We start from the raw sequence: 13,261 nt of genomic DNA, 5'->3' as shown, positions 1-13,261 counted from the left end.
AAGTAACCAGGTCATAAAAACACTGATGCTGTTTTAAATCAGAAACATTGATTGTACAGAATCAATACTTCTGATCGTCTCTGATCCATCTCCTTTCACTCATGAGATTAATGCTGATTCAAACATTTTCATCTGTTGAACAAACATTTAAAACATTTATATGAAAGTTGTTTAGTTACATTTGTAATCTGTTACAGTGTGATTTTATAAACTGTTTCATGTGTCCACTGACTAAAGTAACTAAAGCTTCATGTAATCTCTACTGAGTTAAAGTACTTAGTTACAGTTCAGCAGTGGTGATTCTGTGAACTGAACCTTTAAATGTCTCGTGTACAGAAGCTTTAAACTGAAACATGACCACTTCCTGTGTGGAGCCCCCTGCTGGGTGGTGCTGGGTGGTGCTGACTGAAAACAGGTGGAGCAACTTTAAAGGACTACTTCAACATTTCTGGTCGTCTGAAGCTTCTGAACCAGTAAATTAAGTTCTGACCAGCTGAGCTTCGTCCTGACAGACGGTTCTGTTCATTTAACGAGCCTGATCCAAACACTGAACTAAAACTATTCAACCATCCGTTTGGATCACTGGTTAATGCTGCGTGTGCACAGAGTAATCAGACAGAACCACCTGTGACATGGGAAAGTGCAGCAGAACCATCACCTGATCAGAACCTTGCAGCCTGACCCGTGACCAGAGTCGACACCACGGCCGTGTGACCGAACAATTAACTTTGTGGGTGCCATTTTAAATTGCTTTCAGCTGATTTATGAGTCGACTGAGTTTTATTATGTTAGTTCATCTGTTGGATCAGCTGTTGGATCAGCTGCTGTCTGGACCTCAGACCAGCACCACTGAGATCCTCTGTAGAGGTCTCACTCTGCTGAACTACAGCGCTGACAGAGTGGAGCGTCTTCCCTCACAGAAGATCTCTGATGACTTCTGTCTTCTGTCTCCAATCAGCTGCTCTGAGACATCAGCTGATCTGAGACATCAGCTGAACAAGCTCATTTTTACCTTCACAATTTTTCACTCGTCTGATTATTTTCTTCTTCTGTGGTTTTAATCAGTGACAATGAACAAAAATCCAACTGAAGCTCAGAAAATACAAAAACATCTTTTTATTGACTATCTGTTGAAACATCCCAAAACACACACAGCGTCAGTGCAGAGTGACTGGACACACACACAAACACACACACGTAGTTACAATCACACACACTAACACGTAGTCTCACACACACACACACACACACACAGAGTCAGGTTAGATCTTTGACTTTGTTCGGTTCAGTTTCAGGAGGTCAGAGAAGAAAATCTGCTCCGTCTGGTTAGATGTGGATTGAGTCCATCAGGCTTCTGTAGTTGTAGTCCAACAGCTGATCCTGTTTGTAGTTCTTTAAGTTCCAACAGAGAAGAGGAGCGCAGCCTCGTGGGAAACACTACAGCACACTGTGTGTCGGGTCAGAGGTTTTACTCTCGACTGTAAGATTCGAGAAAAAGTGAGTGTTTTACATGTTTGTCACAGTAAGTCCAAGAATTCAGATGTCCGACGTCCTGCTCGGTTCTTATTGGGACGGTAGGTGTCACGTCTTGCTCCAGTTAAACTATCTTTACACCCGACAGCTCGACCTCTGACCTCTCGTCTGTTCACATCAGCTCTGTGAGGCCGGGGACCATTTTGTGTCCGAGTTTCTTCTTTCTGTCCGTTTCTGAACATGTTCACAGTGAAAGCTGGACTGCAGATGACGATGGCTGTGTGTTCTGATCCAGATCAACACCACAGGACAGTTTGTGAGTTATGACGAGAAAACATGAGGTCACATCTCAGCTCAGGTGTGAGATTAACTCAGACTTCAGCTTGAAGTCAGGATTAATAAAGTCTGAATTTAATGTATAAAGAGGAAACAAACAGAAGTGATGTGTTCTGGTGTTCGCAGGACGACGATGATGAAGATGATGATGACGAAGTTTTCTGAGTTAAGAGATGAATTATTTAAATCTTCTTGTGTTTTAATCCAGGTTTGTAATTTCTGTTGTCACTAAGTGTTTGATTCGTCTCAGCGTGGTGGAAGCGTCGTGTTGACCTCTGCACTGTGTTGGTTCGTTGTACTTTACGAGGGCGACGCAAAGGTTAAAAATCCAACATGGCCGACAGACGGCGCGGAGTCTATTTGTGGCGGCTGCCTCTCCTCTTCATGGCGGCCGTACACTGAGGACAGTACCACTTCCCCTTCGGAGCCTCGGTCAGACCCACGCAGCCGTAGTGGAACCACTCGATGGGACACTGAGAACAACAATCAACAGATTATTAATATTATTTATGATGTAATGGAACCGTTTCTGTTAAAATATTAAAATCTGATCTCTTCTTGACTACGGGCAACTTCAAGATTCAACAACACACTAAATAATAAATGTGATGAATTTTTCTTATTTTTTCAGTGGACATTTATTTTTGAGATTTTACGACTCAAGTCTGGATTATCGTCAGATTCTTTATCCTGAAAATAGATTTTAACCATAAACAGATACAATTCTAGATTATAAAATTTGAGTCAATGACCAGATTTGATCTGAAACTCTAAACTTCATTTATTCTGACATAAAACTCTAAACTCATCAGTTTGAACATGAGATTCAGGATTCATCAAGGGGAGACAATAATAATGCAGAAATTCATTTCTAAGATTTTGAGACTTAAATCTGAATTAAAGGCAGTCTGACTTTATTTTATCATCATGAAACAAATAACCAAAGTTTAAACTGAGATTAACCTCTAAAAAAGTCTGAATAGTTGATTTATGGGATTAAAGAATTCTGATCTAAATTTAAAAAAGGACTTCAAATATTTTTTGTTTTTGTGATAAGAATTCAAACTTTTCATGTTCAACCTTTTGACTTAAATCTCTCAATACAAAAGTCAAAATATTAATTTCTGACTTCAGATTTTAAATTACATGTTTTTAACAGAATTCAGCTGATTACGCCTCAAAATTTACTTTATGAATCTAATGAAATCTAATGTCATTTTCTCAAAAACCTGATTTAATGTGATTTTTTTCAAACACTCTTCAGTCTGACTTCAGTCTGGATTAATGTTACAATCCTGACTTTTTTTGTCATTATGAGCAGAATTCAGACTTCAACTGATCAAATTGTGACAGTTTAATTAACAACAGCTGGAATTTGTCTTTGAATGCAAGTGAAATAAATGTGAGAATGTGAATCTGCTCTGACACAAGCACGTCTGTAACAAACAATAACTGTTAACTCTGATCACATCACACTCGTCAATAACACAGAAACACTCACGTCTGTGTTGTCACAGCCGACCATCTCTCCATAAGACACCTGCAAAACATCACAGTTCAGTTTTCAGCCCTTAAAAACATCAAACTACATTTTTATTAACAATAATAATCTGAAACAGCTAATACACACTGATTGTTCAGGTGTGTGTCAGCATCTGGAGGAGGGACTGATGAGGCAGTTACCTGGTTACAGATACAGTATCGAGGCTCGTTGGGGTCGTAGGTCCAGTCCACCTGGCTGTTGGCCTCGGCCTCTGGCAGCGCCGACGCCTGCTGGGAAAGCTCCTGGGCCAACGCTGAAGAGGACGAGCAGGACGACAGAGAGGAAGAGGAGGACGATGAGGACGACTGATGGTTGGAAGACTTGATGCTGCTTCTGTAAAATACGAGGTCAAAGGAAATCAGTGTTCAGGTGTCCTGCATGGACAGATCTGTTTGTCAGAGCAGGTAAAACATTCATGTGTCTGAAGTCATCTCAGGACTGAACATCCTCACGCGTGACGATGATCGACACACTGCTGCTGCTACTGAATACTGCTTTTTGTTTTTTTAATGAAATTCTTCTTCTTCACCTACATAGACATTGTGATGTATCGTTACATAATTGTCTCGCAATATATCGATTCAGTGTGCTCAGTGTGTGTGTGTCTTACTTGGACTTGCGCCCCCTGGAGTCAGAGGCAGTGGTGGGGGTGAGGGTCTGGGTGAGGGTGGAGGCCAGAGCAGAGGAGGAGTACCCAGTGTTGTCCCGAGACAGAGCGAACTCTCTGCCCAGCTGGAAGTCGTTGTTCTTGATGGCCTCGTAGCTGGCCTTCAGACTGGACGTCCTGCGGCCCTCCTTCATCTGGACACAACAACCACAGCTTTAGGTTTGCTGCACTTCAGAAGTCACAACTTGTTTTGTCTCACTGATCAAAGAGGTTCAGAGGGAAAAGAAAACAGAAGAGCTGACTGAAATCCTCCCAGTGTTGAGTGTGTGTGTGTCTGACCTGTGCTGTGGCCTGGACAGCCTGGGCAGCAGCCATGGTGATGGCCCCGGCTCCGGCCCCAGGCCCCGCCGGCAGAGAGCTCAGGTTGTAGGAGGCCAGAGGCTGAGACGAGTTCACGCTGTACACGTTGTTGGTGGACGAGGACGTGCTGTTGGTACGGCAACCTGCAGAGGGCACACAGGTAGCAGTGAGGCGCACACACACACACACACACACACACACACACACACACAGAGGGCTGCAGGTGAACAGGTGTGTGTGTTGTTACCTGGTGTGTTCTCCTTGGAGGCGTCGGATGTGAGCGTGGACAGCAGAGCTTCGGACTTGAACTTCTTCTCTGGAACGTGTTCTGTGGTGTGGTGAGTCGGAGCGCTGTACTTCCTCTCTGTGACATCACAACAACACATTATCTTCATCATCATCATCATCATCATCATCATCATCATCATCAGTGTTTCATGTATTTAATCCTGATCGGTTTCATTGGTCCATCTGCAGACTGATGGCTCATAGCCTTAACTGAACAAGGTGGTTCAGGTGCTGGTTCTGAGATGGTGCCACTCTGGAACCAGTTCTATGCTCCCGGTGAGCAGAGTGGCACCAACACTCTGCTGGTCTAGAAGAAAGAACTGCTGACATCAGGGGCTGTGGCGGAGTCATCGTCACAGAGGACCAACTAAACCTGCTTCTGACTGCCATTTTAAAAAGCAGAACCGGTGTAGTGAGTTCTGACTGATCCACGGGACAATAATCACAGATTTGAATTAATGGAAGCAGCAGAGGTCTGAAGTCCAGTCATGTCTGGATGTAGGCACAGAGTCAGGAGCAACACTTGCAAAGAGTTGAAGTGGGTCACTGGAGGTGCATACAGTGACTGAACGATGTGACTCTACAGTGACTCTCCTACTCGTGGAAAAGCCCTGAACCAGCCCTGAACCAGACCCGAACCAGCACATGGTTCTCTTTGGTGGAAGATGGTATCTGAGGCGAGTGTACTTACTCTCAGCTGTGGTGTGAGAGTGGACGTGATGGTTGTTGACCGGCTGAGACGGACTGTCCATCTCTAAAGATCCTGAGGAGACAAAGAAGAAGAAGACAGGAAGTTAAAAGTATCTCAGCTCCTCTCATGTGACAGAAGGTGCTCCAGCTCATCAAGAATCATCTGCCAGGTCATCTGTGGCTCAGAACCAAACAACTCGAGATGTTCGTGGTTCTGAGAGCCGAACACTTTCTTCTAAACAGTCGTTAAAAACTGACCCTGTATGGACGTTATGTTTCACACAAGGTCTTGTTTCTTTCAATAAATCACACAGTATCAGATCAGAGCACTGACTCATGGCACCGACTCTGGTTCCAACATGTCAGGTAGTGTCAGAGGCACCTCAGATTCTGGTGTCAGCATCAGAACATCACTAATCAGAACATTAAGCAGCAGTGAGTGACTCACGTCTCTCCAGGATCTCGGTGATGCCGGCGTTATCGGCCTCCAGCTCCATCTTAAACTTGGCCAGCTCCTGGTCCAGTTTACGCAGGTGCCGGTCCACCTGACGGGAAGAGACAGAACCACTCTGAGCTCAGGACAGTGATGGAGATGTGCAACAATCTTTAAAGGCTCATTCTGTCTGATAAATGTTCACAGAGAACATTTAAACTGTTCTTATTGATCTGTTGGAGAGTTAGAGACACTGAGCTAATGATCAGACACCCGATCATCAGGTCAGATCAATACTGTGACATCACTGACTGATTGATCATGTGTCTGGCCTCATTGTGTAGTTTCTGACTGTCCTCTAGTGGCTGTGGCAGTGAACTACAGTCGCACTGCTCCTGTAAATAATGTCACATTGTTAAGTGAATGAACAAGTTCCATTTGTTAATCCTGATCATGTTATTGATCCTGAAAAGCAGCAGCAGCTTCTCTGACTGCACTCACGTCATGTATGTGTGTGTATGTATGTTTGTCATGTAAACTAATACAATCTGAACACTTAATTATAATTAAAAATGTGTGTTAGTATTAAACATGGAGGAACTATTTTCTGTGACTGATGACATCAGCAGGTCTCTACCTGTCACCTGTTTGATTCCTGTTCTCAAACAAACACCTCAAACAATCTGGATTTTTCTGTTGTACCGTCTTTGTAAGTGTGTTTCATTCGTATTCTTCTTTCGAGCTTTAAATTTCTTAAAGTCAGTCGGTGTCAAATAAACTGTAACTATTGACTATAAACTCAGTGAAATCTCCATCCATCCATCCATCTTCTTCCACTTTATCCGGTACCGGGTCGCGGGAGCAGCTGTCTGAGCAGAGACACCCAGACTTCCCTCTCCCCGGACACTTCCTCCAGCTCTTCTGGGAGGATCCCAAGGTGTTCCCAGGCCACCTGGGCGACATAGTCACTCCAGCGTGTCCTGGGTCTTCCTCGGGGTCTCCTCCTGGCGGGACATGCCAGGAACACCTCCCGAGGAAGGCGTCCCGGGGGCATCCGAAACAGATGCCCGAGCCACCTCAACTGGCTCCTCTCGATGTGAAGGAGCAGTGGCTCTACTCCGAGCTCCTCCCGGGTGACAGAGCTCCTCACCCTATCTCTAAGGGAGCGCCCCGCCACCCTGCGGAGGAAACTCATTTCAGCCGCTTGTATCCGGGATCTTATTCTTTCGGTCATGACCCAAAGTTCATGACAATAGGTGAGGGTAGGAACGTAGATTGACCGGTAAATCGAGAGCTTCGCCTTTCGACTCAGCTCTCTCTTCACCACAACAGACCGGTACAACGACCGCATTACTGCAGCCGCCGCACCGATCCGCCTGTCAATCTCACGCTCCATCCTTCCCTCACTCATGAACAAGACCCCAAGATACTTAAACTCCTCCACCTGAGGCAGTAGCTCTCCCCCAACCCGGAGGGGACAAGCCACCTTTTTCCGGTCGAGAACCATGGCCTCGGATTTGGAGGTGCTGATTCTCATGATGAGAATCAGTGAAATCTCAGTGGACACAAAACAAAATCAGTTGGATAAATATTCCCAGGCTTCCCAATGTTTTCCAGGACTTTTCCAGTGCTGATCCAGCTAGTGTGTAACTCACTCGTACTCGGGACGTCTGACTCAGCAGACACAACACATGCGCTTGGATACAGATTAAAATATTGTTTTTCTGTGTGATGTGTTGATGTTGAACAGCTGTATTGATAATGTATTGTATCTTATTACACTACTGCACTTCATAAAAGAGCTGTGGCCTGTTTAATACCTGGTTCAGTAGCTATCCTCCCTGAACAGGCTTCATGTTACTCACCAGATCATAAATCTGATTGGCCAGCTGCACTTTCTCATCTGCATCTTCCAGAGCTTTGTAATAATCCTGAAACACAGTGACGACACATGAAGTGTTTGTTAATGTCACTGTGGAAAACAACATGCAGTGAAAATCAGCTTCAGTCTCACTGTGTGATTAATCATCAATGAGCACATTCGTTCTACAGTCGGTGCCGTCGGACCTTTTTAATGACCTCCATCTGCTCTTCTCTCCACTCCGGTTTGTTCTTCTTGGCGTTGACGAAGAACTCAATCACCTTCTGCTCCAGCTGATCTGTGGCGTCTGGACGGGACAGAGATGGACAGTCAGTGACGTTTAAATACAGAGACACATGGACTGTGGTTTAAAGACACACTGACACACGTTTATATATGTTTACATTCATAACAGACAGTTACACATTTAGCCAACAGTGATCATGAGTAATGTACAACAGCAGGAAATAAGGCAGATGATAAGGGTGTTATATTCTTATTATTGTACCATAAACCTGCAGGGAGGAGTCTGTGTTTTCTGTTTCAAAGTGAAGTTCTGTGTTACAATAAACCAACACTGATGATAATGGTGTTATTAAGGATATCATAATATATTCTAGATGTTCAGCCTCTTGAATCTTTTCCATCAGTTCATCTGGTTGTTTTTCACTCTTCAGCAGCTGTTCTGTACTCTACTGCTTTGAGCAAACAAAAGAGAAAACGCACAAACAAAGTTAAAGAAACATCTAACTGAAAGTATTTTCTCTCTTCTGTCTACAGACATCATGTTAATATTATCTTTAATGCATGTCGAACTATCCTTGAGCAAGATACTGAACCACAAAATTGCTCCTGGTGTGCAGTTGGCACCTTGGCAGCTGGAACTGGCTCCAGTGACACCCGCAGCCCCTTGAAAAGGGTGTGGCTGCACATAGGAACGCAACAGTTTGTTATCATTTGTAGCTCAATCTCTTTAACTCACATTAAACCTGTTTTTTTTTTTAACTTCAATCTGCAGCACTGTTGAACTGCATACAGTAAACTTGACCACAGCAGAAGAGTTTATACCTCTGGTGGCTTGAAGATAAACTTCATTACTCTGAGTTTTTATCTGTATGATTATCTATACTTCTGTTCATACTCTTAATTCTTTTTTTTTTTTTTTTTTTTTACATTTTCTTTAATATATACTTGTATTTGTGTTCTGTAGGTGTTGTTTAAGTTACTGAATGACTGAATTTCCTTCTGTGTCAATAAAATATCTATCTATTGTAACATGAATTATGATCAGTACAAACAATTGTTTTTGCTACACAACATTCTCTTTGATTAAAACAGAAGATGATGACATTCGTCAAGGTCTACACTCGTCTGTAGAACTTATTGTTAGGACTCGTTATAATGATTCATATTCACTGAGAAACTGCAGCTGCTCAGATTTAGATCTCCGACTTCATGTTGTGATTTCAATTGTATTTCCATTAACTGTGCTGCAGTACTTCAGTCCATGACAGGATATTAACCAACTACCGATCGTTCGCTAAGTACTTCATGGATGTCACAGGGTGAAAATACTCCACAACAAATAAAAGTCCTGCATCAACAACAACCAGCGTAACAGCACAGAGGTGTCAAAACACAGCAGCTGACTCACGGGATCATTTCAATCACTCCAGTTTAAAAGGACCACTTTGTAGAAGAAGTGAAATATTTACAAAATTAAAATATAGTATTATATACTTATAAACAGCTTGTTATATAAGTGAATAAACAAGTTGTTCTCCAGACAGGTGTCAGGGTCCGCCACATGTAAACAAAGTAAAACAGTATAGTTTGTGTTGTCCTTGACGGTCAGTTTGTTGATGAGTCATGAAAACAAAGACAGTTTGATTATTTATTTGTATCTTTGAAGATCTTTCTCTGCTCATCAAATTGTCTTCCATAAACTAAAGCCTGCTCCTTTAAAGTCTGTTTCACCAGAGCTGCGGTTAGCCGGCTCTGCTAACTTCATGCTAATGACTGAATCTATCGTTGCTGTATTGTTTAAACGAGCCGTCACGGCTTTGTGTTTGTGTATGTGTGTGATAACGTGAGTGATCACACCGGTGCACCGTGCCGTTACCCGGCGGTGTGTACGTACTCTGAACCTGCAGGTCCATCTCCCTCATTTCCGTAAACCTGTCGCGGAGGTCCATGGGAAGCTGCTCGATCACTGCCAGAGAAGAAAAAGCGGTTACCCTGCTAGCACGGCTAGGCTAACGGCCGGAGCCACACAGGCCGGAAAATAACACACACACAACCGACAATACGCGCCAAAAAAGCCTCCACCGCTTAGTTCGAGTCCCATACTCACTCTCGAGATAATCCTCAAGGTACAACATGGCGCTGAATTTGACCGTTTGAGCGTTTTATGAAACAATTGTCTTCTTTCAATATGGCGCCGCCAGCCACTGTCTCGATCACAAAAATACCCCGAAAGTCTGAGGTCACACAATGTGACGCACACGGCTGCCTGGGCTCTGAGTGGTGGAGACAGTCGCGGGCGTTGATTTGCGTTCTCCGAACAGATGCATTGTGGGAGTGGTAGTTCAATACGGACCTGCATTGATTATCCTGTAAAACATCCTCAAATCTATCTCCAGATTAATTTATTTGAATGTCTATTGATTAAGAGTGTATTTCCATCAGCTAACACTTTATAGTGATGATGTTGATTAAATTCCACGTTCTTCGCATGCGCGGTCAGCTACAACATGGCTATAATAATGATACTACTACTACCACTACTACTACTACTACTACTAATAATAATACAGTTAATTTGTATGGGATCTTTCAGGGTACCCAAGGACACTTAACAACGTGGAACAAACAAAACTAAGAATAAATGGATAAACAAAAAAATACATAAGATAAAGAAATTGAAAAGTTGTTTGATTAGATGGTGCTGGATCTAGAGCTGATAGGCCCTATTAAAGAGATGGGTTAGGTCTCTTTTGAAAGTCTCCACAGAAGTCAGTTTGTGGATTTCAGCTGGGAGAGTGTTCCAGAGACTGGGGGCTGTCACAAAGAAGGCTCTGTCACCGAGGGTTTGTAGTTTGGTGTGAGGGATGGAGAGCTGGTGTGTGCCTGATGAGCGCAGCGTCCAAGACTGAGTATAGGGGTGGAGGAGGTCAGACAGATATTGGGGGGCGAGGGAATGGAGAGATTATAGGTCAGGAGGAGAATTTTGTAAGTGATGTGTGATTTAACTGGGAGCCAGTGAAGGTGCATGAGAGTGGGGGTGATGTGTTGCCAGGGCTTGGTGCGGATGGGGACCCTGGCAGCAGAGTTCTGTACATACTGGGTTTTGGAAGGGAGCCCGCACAGGACTCCATTACAGTAGTCCAGGCGGGAGGTGATGAAGGCATGGATGAGAGTCTCAGCCACAGGTTCAGAGTGGGAGGGCTGGAGTCTGGAGATGTTTTTCAGATGATAAAAAGCTGATTTTCTCATGGATTTTATGTGTGATTGGAAAGATAGTGTGGAATCAAGGATGACACCCAGGTTGTGGATGTCCGTTGATGGGGAAATAGAGCAGCCGTCCACATCCAGGAGAAGATAGGGGAGTGCTGTACCAGTGAGACCAAGGTACTCAGACAGGCGTGTAAGGAGAATGGTGTGGGAGATTGTGTCAAAGCTGCAGAGAGGTTCAGGAGGATCAATATACTGATGTGGCCAGAATCTGCAGCAATGAGGAGGTCGTTGGTGATCTTGATGAGGGCAGATTCTGTGCTATGGCGTGCCCTGAAACCAGACTAAAGGGGTTCATAGAGCTCATGGTTGGACATGTGCTGCTGGAGTTGGGCAGCAACTGCTCCTTCCAGGATTTTGCTCAGGAAAGGAAGGTTAAAGATATGCCAGTAGTTATGTCAGTCATCTGGGTCCAGACCTGGCTTCTTGAGGATGGCGGTGACTGAAACCATTTTGAAGATGGACGGTACCATGCCAGATTCTAGGGATGAGTTGATAATGTCCACCATGAGGGGGCATAGGGCAGGCAGGGAAGACTTAACCAGAGTTGTTGGCATGGGGTCCAGAGAGCAGGTGGAGGCTTTGGCCTGGCAGACCAACTTAGCAACAGAAATTGAGTCCACAGGAGTGGACTATGCCAGGAGTTGCTGGTGAATGGTAGCCACCTTTCCTGGAACAAGTCCAGGAACTTGAAGCAGAGGTCAGGGCCACCAGAAAGCTGGGGGACATAGAGAGGGCTAAGGAGCCATTTAATGGTGGAGAATAACATTATGGGGTTATTTTGCTGGCCTCCAGGCAGGATGGTGTGGTAGTTTGTTTTGGCCTCGGAGAGAGCATCTTTATAAGACCTAACGTGGTCTTTGTAGGCTTCATGGTGGACGGTGAGGCCAGATCTTTTATAGAGCCTCTCCAGGCTGCGACAAGTAGTCTTTAGAGTACAAAGTTCAAGGGGGGCAATATGGGTAAAGGAGACGGTCCGGGTTGTAAGAGGTGAAAGGGAGTCAAGACCCCAGGAGATATCAGCATTATAGTGGGACACCAGCCCATCCAGTGAGGTGTCAAGGGGATCAGAGGCCAGATGGGTTTCCAGGATATTGGTCAGGGCCAGAGTGTTCACTGTCTTGATTTTCCTGTGTGTGATGTTGCAACTTATGCACTGCTTGGGCACAGGGTCAGAAACAGTGAGGTCCAGGCATTGTAGATGGGAGGGAGCTGTGCCAGTGCAGCACAGCAGATCCAGTGTGTGGCCTTTGACATGGATTGGACCTTTAACATGCTGTGTGATGTTGAAGCAGCCCAGGAGTGACAGGAATTCAGAGGCAAAGGGGCACCTGGTGGAGTCCACATGGATGTTGAAACCACCAAGCAGGAGTGTAGATGAAAACATGGAGCAGATGGAGGTGAGTATCTCAGACAGGAAGGTGGAGGAGGCTTTTGGAGGTTGGTAGATGAGGACAATCTGTAGCTGTGTATGCCCAGCCAGAAAGAAGGCTGCATACTCAAATGAGGTGACATTCAGCACTGGAAGTTGTTTAACCAGGATGTCAGCTCGATGTATGACTGCCAGCCCAACACAGCGGGGCTTCTGGATGTAAGCATAGCCTGGTGGAGTGGCTTGATTCAGAGTTAAGAAGTCCTGCTGATGCTGCCATGTCTCAGGCAAAGAAAGTCAATTTTCCTGTCAGTGATGATGTCATGGCTTTGTTGTTTAGCGAACGTGGATTCAGCAGCATGAAAGCTGCAGTGTTGTTCATAGATGCTGATGCAGGGGATGTGGAGGAAACAGCACCATTCACACAAGCCAAAGGTCTCAGATAGCTCAGTGTGTGCACTTGTGGTTGGTTTTAATGGTGTTGTGCCGGTGCGATGGAGTGCCTCTCAGTCAGCACGGAGGGAACAGCAGCACCGCAGTCAGCGCTGCAGGGAATAGCATTGTCCGTATATATAAACTTGCATCTGGAGGCCCTGTGCATATAGCGGGGGCAACGAAGGAGACCAAGAAATTTAATCTCAGGGATGGAGTTTGGGATGAAGTTACAGCAGAGGTCCAGGAGCTCCTGCACTGAGTAATTCAAGACCAGGCCAGCAACAGCGGAGCAGCAACCATCCAATATCGCCGTGAGCTGGGGAGACCACAGCAGCAGAGGAGGGCGATAC

At 44.9% G+C, this 13,261-nt stretch overlaps 1 protein-coding gene across 1 annotated transcript; it reads right to left on the bottom strand.

The window, feature by feature from the left end:
• Positions 1-1,031: 1,031 nt before the first annotated feature.
• On the bottom strand, positions 1,032-10,105 carry ing3 (inhibitor of growth family, member 3). The gene is made up of 12 exons (XM_037121825.1): positions 9,945-10,105; positions 9,732-9,803; positions 7,798-7,898; positions 7,596-7,661; positions 5,746-5,842; positions 5,299-5,370; positions 4,567-4,683; positions 4,299-4,462; positions 3,963-4,153; positions 3,493-3,685; positions 3,311-3,349; positions 1,032-2,282 (listed from the first exon to the last, which is right to left on the bottom strand). Exons 1-12 carry the CDS (start codon positions 9,970-9,972, stop codon positions 2,166-2,168), a joined length of 1,257 nt encoding a protein of 418 aa, XP_036977720.1. The 5' UTR covers positions 9,973-10,105; the 3' UTR covers positions 1,032-2,165.
• Positions 10,106-13,261: the final 3,156 nt, after the last annotated feature.

Source organism: Acanthopagrus latus, chromosome 14 (genome assembly GCF_904848185.1).
Source record: "Acanthopagrus latus isolate v.2019 chromosome 14, fAcaLat1.1, whole genome shotgun sequence".
NCBI lineage: Eukaryota > Metazoa > Chordata > Actinopteri > Spariformes > Sparidae > Acanthopagrus > Acanthopagrus latus.
Note: the sequence above shows the minus strand (reverse complement) of the source record. Positions and strands in the feature narration are given on the sequence as shown.